At 44.1% G+C, this 6,000-nt stretch overlaps 1 protein-coding gene across 3 annotated transcripts in view; it reads right to left on the reverse strand.

Moving 5' to 3' along the window:
* The window catches only part of LOC148019326 (Pyridoxal-5'-phosphate-dependent enzyme family protein), a 76,013-nt gene extending 71,809 nt beyond the window's left edge, over positions 1 to 4,204 (reverse strand). For 2 of the 3 annotated variants that reach the window (XM_087660936.1, XM_087660938.1), the window contains exon 1: positions 4,075 to 4,204. In XM_087660936.1, coding sequence (XP_087517062.1) covers positions 4,075 to 4,112 — 38 coding nt within the window. In that variant the 5' untranslated portion in view covers positions 4,113 to 4,204. Of the gene's footprint in view, positions 1 to 3,771; positions 4,013 to 4,074 lie in introns of those variants that run through there. The other variant, XM_087660939.1, reaches the window with a different exon arrangement.
* Between the last annotated feature and the right edge of the window lie 1,796 nt (positions 4,205 to 6,000).

The raw sequence follows: 6,000 nt of genomic DNA on the forward strand, positions 1-6,000 counted from the left end.
AAGGGCTGTAACTGCTAGTCACAGCTAAGATGGTGCTAGAAATGGAAGGGCAGCAGGCTGGAAACCAAAATGCAGCAATCTTTGGGGCTAGAATCGGTAAATGCAGCAATGTATCTGCCAAAGGATGATGGCAGCTGATCAACAGAAACTATCTGGAGCTGAGCAACAGCTGAAAGGTGATGATCTGATGTAGGGCAGCCTACTGCAGTAGTAAATGCAGGTAGCAAAGGCAGCAACCAGGCAACAGCTGATGATGTCAGTACAAGGTTGCAAAATGCAGCATGGAACAGGGCACCAAGTTGCTAGTAGCAACTAGAATCAGGTTCCCAGGTGCTAGTGATGACGGAGCAGCAAGATGAAGAGGGTTGATGGTGTGGACCTGCAAAAAAGGGGATGAATTGGGTGGCCAAGCAGCCTCCTTATAAATGTGGATCCTTCCAAAGTTTAGTGTGTGCTTATGGGACATGGAAACTTTTGTAAAATCTAAGTTTTGGGGCTGTTTTAATGAGAGAATGAAGATTCAATGTGTGCATCTTTTTTAGCTTGATAGGGGGGGAAATCAATATTTGTAGGCACCCATCCAACTTCCAAGGATGAAAAGTCCTTACAGCTATATAGCATACTCCCTTTTACCTCATCGCAGAGTAGTCGACCTTGGAGTCACCATATTCATGGCATCTCACATAGCAATCTGCTATGGCAATGTATTATGGCAACACATAGCATACTACCTTACCATTTACTTCATCATTTCTCACATCAAATACCTCTTCACCCATGCCTTGCCTTGCATGGCTTCTATTTATGGAGGATGTATTTTATTTTCCCCCTACTATCATTAAAAGCCATTTTTTAATAATGGAAGACAAAAAGAAAATAAATATCTTAATAGGGCTATCCAAAAGAAGATATCCATCACCTCTGTAGTCTTTTCAAGTTCATAGGCAACCAACAAACACCTTTGCATTAATGCCCTAGCTACTTTGGGGTGGGACCTTTCAAGTATTGAAAAAAGTTTAGAGATTGACTTTCATTCGGTCTTGGGCACATTCCTTTTGGGTGTGAGAGGGGATATTGAGCCACTAAATTTAGGGTTTTCATTGATCTATAATTAAGTCTCTTTAAAAACCAGACCTGAAGCACATTAATAACAAATTATTATTATTAAATGATTTATTTTTGGTAGTCAAATGCATCCCCAATTCTCTATAAATAGGTGCCTATGTGAGGGCATCTCTATCCCTCATTCATTATTCCAGTCAGCTACCATCAGCCCTCTTCACACCCACTGCTGTCTACACCATTCTCCCGGCAGATACCTCAGTTTGTGGTGCTTCCCGAGTCTTGCATCAGCTAGCCATACAGTCTTCCAGGCAGGTGACCTGATTTGGAGTGCTTCCATCATGTCTTTCTCTGTCAAATACTCATCACCCAGCTGTTCTATACCTATTCTGAGCCAGGCAACCTGTTTCAGCACCCTTTGCAAGCTGCATTTTCACCATCTGATCTGGTGCTACCTACCCAGGACCATCCAGCAGTTGTCGCCATCAGTCTCAGCTGGGTTTCAGCTGTTCAAGGCAGCCCAGCAGTCCACAATGCTCCTTCAGCAATTATCCATCAACAAACAGCTGCATTTTGCTTCCAGAGATTGATTTCAGACTGCTGCACTTTGCATTTTTCTGCCAGGTAGGCTGCCCTACTATAGCCCAGTCTGCAACTGCTGATTCAATCAGCTGACATCATCGTCTTCTTGGCTAGACTTGTATTTTCAGCAGTCTGGGCTGACTCTCAGCTTCTGCCATCTTTCTGACGTCATCAAAGACTGCTTGCTGTGCTTTGGGATTGTGCATGGTACAACACACTCTTAGAGCTGTCATCAATATCTTCAACTCCTCTTCCAAGTCAGCTCACCTTTAGTCCACCCAAGACACAGAGTTTGAGGCCCATTGTATCATACCAGCATACAGTTTTATTAGTCATTCATTTACTCACTACTCTAAGTTCTCTTCTTCTTGAGTTCTATTGCTTTCACTTCGTGTGTCGTACAGTTTGAGTTTTCTATCTCTGTTCGAGCATTTCTTTAAAGCTTATATCCTTTTGGGCCTAAGAGGGGGTATTGAGAGCCACTAATATTACGGTTTGCACGAATCATTAATTATAGTGGATTAATTCTTATTTAATTCTCATTAAAACAGCCCCAGAAAGCATTTAATGCTGATTTTTTAAAATAAATGGCTCTATTTTTCAGCATTAGGACAAATGCACCAAAATCCTCAACAAATTCCGTCATTAGAGGAGGATCTGCTCCAACTGCTGCCACAAGTGTGCATGAGCTGTCCCACAGCTGTCCACATCCCAATTTTAGAGCTCTTCTCAACCAGGCAACCTCTCCATCAGCAGGTGCCCTGATTTCCTTTACTACTATTGCTGCATTTCTGGTTTTTAGTAGCCGCTGGCTTTCCACAAGCCCAAATAATCAATCGTCTTTAAGGACACACCTGCATTTTATCTTCTTGTAGTCCGTTCCATCAGGTGACCTCATTTATTCCTGCATTTTGAACATTCTGGAGGCCACCCAACAATCATCTGCCATTTCCTCACCTTTCAAAGTGCTGACATCATCATTCACACAGCCACATCTGCATTTTTGCTACTTCACCTGTGTATGTTATCATCCTCATCTGACATCATCAAGCCTTGTGCACTACTGCTGCTATGTTTTGGGATTTGTCATGATTACAACATCACTCTCAGAAGAAAGCATGCATTCCTCCTCTCAGCTTCCTCCTCAATTAGGTTCACCCTAACAAACTCATCTCCCCTCCTCTCTCTCCTTGGCCAAACCTGTCACCACCACCTCCACCTTCCACCAATTTCCACCATCTTGCACGTATCTCCCTCTATTGACTCTTAGACACCCCCACCCACAAAAGAGAACCTCCTCTTGGTGCATCTTCATTCCCCCTCAACCCTAAATGATTGTATGCATCCCAACACACTTGCCTTTTCCATCCTAACGAGACAACCTTGCCCCAACTCATGACAATGGCAAGATACTACTGTCACAAGCTCTTCGAGAGCAGTAGGCATACCAGATAATGCCCAGTTAGTTCACTACACGAAAGAGGATTCCTGACCTTATTGGATCATGCATAGGTGAAGATAAAGGATCTGATTCTGATTCTGGGCCTATTGAAAACCAGAAACTACTGTGAATCAGTGTTTGTTGACGAAGAAAAGTCCACTAAAAGAGGTACTTGCTAACAGTGATTGCATGGCTCTGTTCTATTAGTTGTGTTGTAATCGACATGAATCTGGAGGAAATTTGGAAATTCAATTAATCCTTATGAGATCAAACTTGTGTTCTTGTCTTGTTCAAAGATTAATCTCCATCATGCAAATGTACAAACATTCTCTACAAACAAACTCGTGGCATCAAAGGATTTGCCTACTCAATTACGAGAATTACTGTCCATGTGTGTATATGGAAGCACAACACACTCGAATCTCAACTTGTCATATGGTCATGTCATTGCATGAGTCATGCATAATAATTGCTTTCAGTTAAAAGGGCATTTATTCTAAGTTCCTTCGACAATAAGGCAAACAACACTACAAATTCAGGGAATAGACACAAAATGTGGAAACAGGGGCAAAGTTCTCATGCTTTTCTCCCAAGCATAAGACATGGTAAACTAGCATTGGCTGTATAATAGTAAGGGGACCTATTCCTGGGCTTGTGTAGGCATGTCCAACCTTATTAATACTTACATCCTTTGCACTCAGCCAACGCTGGTTTTCATGAATCATCGGCCACTTGAAAAGACAAAGCCTCTTCTACAGCCTATCTCCTGAATCCCTGCATCAAGTCTCTCTCTACTGGCGTCGGAAGCTGATTATAGAACAAGTTCTTAAGCTTCAGATTGTCCTCAAAAGCTCAATAGTGAGAAATTCTAATGTAACGGCAGCACTGTATGGCTGTTCTGTTAGCTCTTTGAAAAAGCCCCCATGGCTCTATCCTGTGACCATGACAAAACCGCCTAAAACTCTGCCAAATGATGATAAAAGACAGACCTGAAGGAGGACGCTCTCGCGTCCATCCGGAGCAGCATCTCGTCGCCTCCCTTGATATCCCAAACAACGTCCTGACAGACAATGTTAAGGGTGATGTCACACGTATACCCGCCAGATCTTTTAGATAGTAAATATGTCGAGTGTGTGTGACATGACACGCCCTTTTTCCTGGTTAGTTACTATATCTATAATCTATAATCACTTTTACTTTGAGATGCAAGTACAAGACTATACGTGCGGCATGACCGGAACAAAAGCAAAACCCAATAACATTTGGAGCACTTGTTAAGGCATCTATCTGTGTTGCATGGGAAGCCAGGTTTGATTCCTAAGGACAAACGTGTAGTTTTCAAACTCTCCCAATAGTATGGGACACTGTGAGTGGATCTAATAAACTGCAAGTAATGGCATCGCATTTTTTTACAAACGAGGTTAACAAAATTTATAATCACTTTTACTGTATCTATAATCACTTTTACTTTGAGATGCAAGTACAAGACTATACGTGCGGCATGACCGAAACAAAAGCAAAACTCAATAACATTTGGAGCACTTGTTAAGGCATCTCTATGTGTAGCCAAGTTTGATTCCTAAGTACGAACGTGTAGTTTTCAATCTCTCCCAATAGTATGGGACACTATGAGATGCAAGTACAAGACTATACGTGCGGCATGACTGAAACAAAAACAAAACCCGATAACATTTGGAGCACTTGCTAAGGCATCTATGTATGTTGCATGAGAAGCCAGGTCTGATTCCTAAGAACGAACGTGTAGTTTTCAATCTCTCCCAATAGTATGGGACACTGTGAGTGGATCTAATAAACTACAAGTAATGGCATCGCATTTTTTTAAAAACGAGGTTAACAAAATCCAAAGTTTTGCTATTTTGATGTGGCCCTATCATATTTATTTATTGATTTATACATATAGATATATCTATCTATCTATCTATATACCTAGTATATCTATATCTTTCTATCTATCTATTATATATTATTTTAATTGTAGGTTCAATGATTCCCGAACATCCACATTCATGCCTAAACCTTTACCCAGTCCCAAGCCTCCTCAAATTAAAATTTGAATTTTAAATCTCCATTTTTTCCCTCCTTGCATCTAATTGTTGCTTCTCCTCTCTCACATGCACACACATACTTAAGTACATCTCTCTCTCTCTCTCTCTCTCTCTCTCTCTCTCTCTCTCTCTCTCTCTCTCTCTCTCTCTCTCTCTCTCTCTCTCTCTCTCTCTCTCTCTCTCTCTCTCTCTCTCTCTCTCCCGTCCGTCCGTCATCGCCCGGCCCATCATCGCCCGCCCGTCCCGCCCCGTCGTCGCCCGTCTCTCCTCGCCGTCCGTCCCTCGCTCTCAATCTTCACCGGACAGGCCTTCAGGAGCTCCTTCACATCGTAGGCAATGCGGACCATCTATCTCTCCCTCTCTCTCACCCCGTCAGCGCCCCATCATCGCCCGTCTCTCCTCGCCGTCCTCGTCCAAGTCCCGCCCTCGTCCGAGATCAGCCCCCGTCCGAGTTCCCCCCCCCCACAATCTCGTCCGAAGTTCCCCCCACATTCGGACGTCTCTCGTCCGAGCCCCGCCCTCGTCCGAGTCCCCCCCCCAACAATCCCGTCCGAGTCCATTGAAAATTGAACGCCCTCTCGTCCGACTCGGACACTGCCACGTGGACTAAACTGTCCGAGTCTCCACAATCGGACAACGCTCGTCTGAGTCTCCGCCCTCATACGACTCGGACACTAGTCCTTCGTCCGAGTCGCACAATCGGACGCCCCCCCTCTCCACGTGACCACGCGCCTCGTCCAAGTCGATGACCGGACCATACCGTTTGAGTCGCCGGACCACGCACGCTAGCCCGCCCCGACCATCGCCCTCCCTGCTCCCTCAACAGGAGCAGTCGCCATCTCTCCTCTC

Source organism: Lygodium microphyllum, chromosome 20 (assembly GCF_053477565.2).
Source record: "Lygodium microphyllum isolate KBCC chromosome 20, Lygodium_microphyllum_v1.1.10, whole genome shotgun sequence".
NCBI lineage: Eukaryota > Viridiplantae > Streptophyta > Polypodiopsida > Schizaeales > Lygodiaceae > Lygodium > Lygodium microphyllum.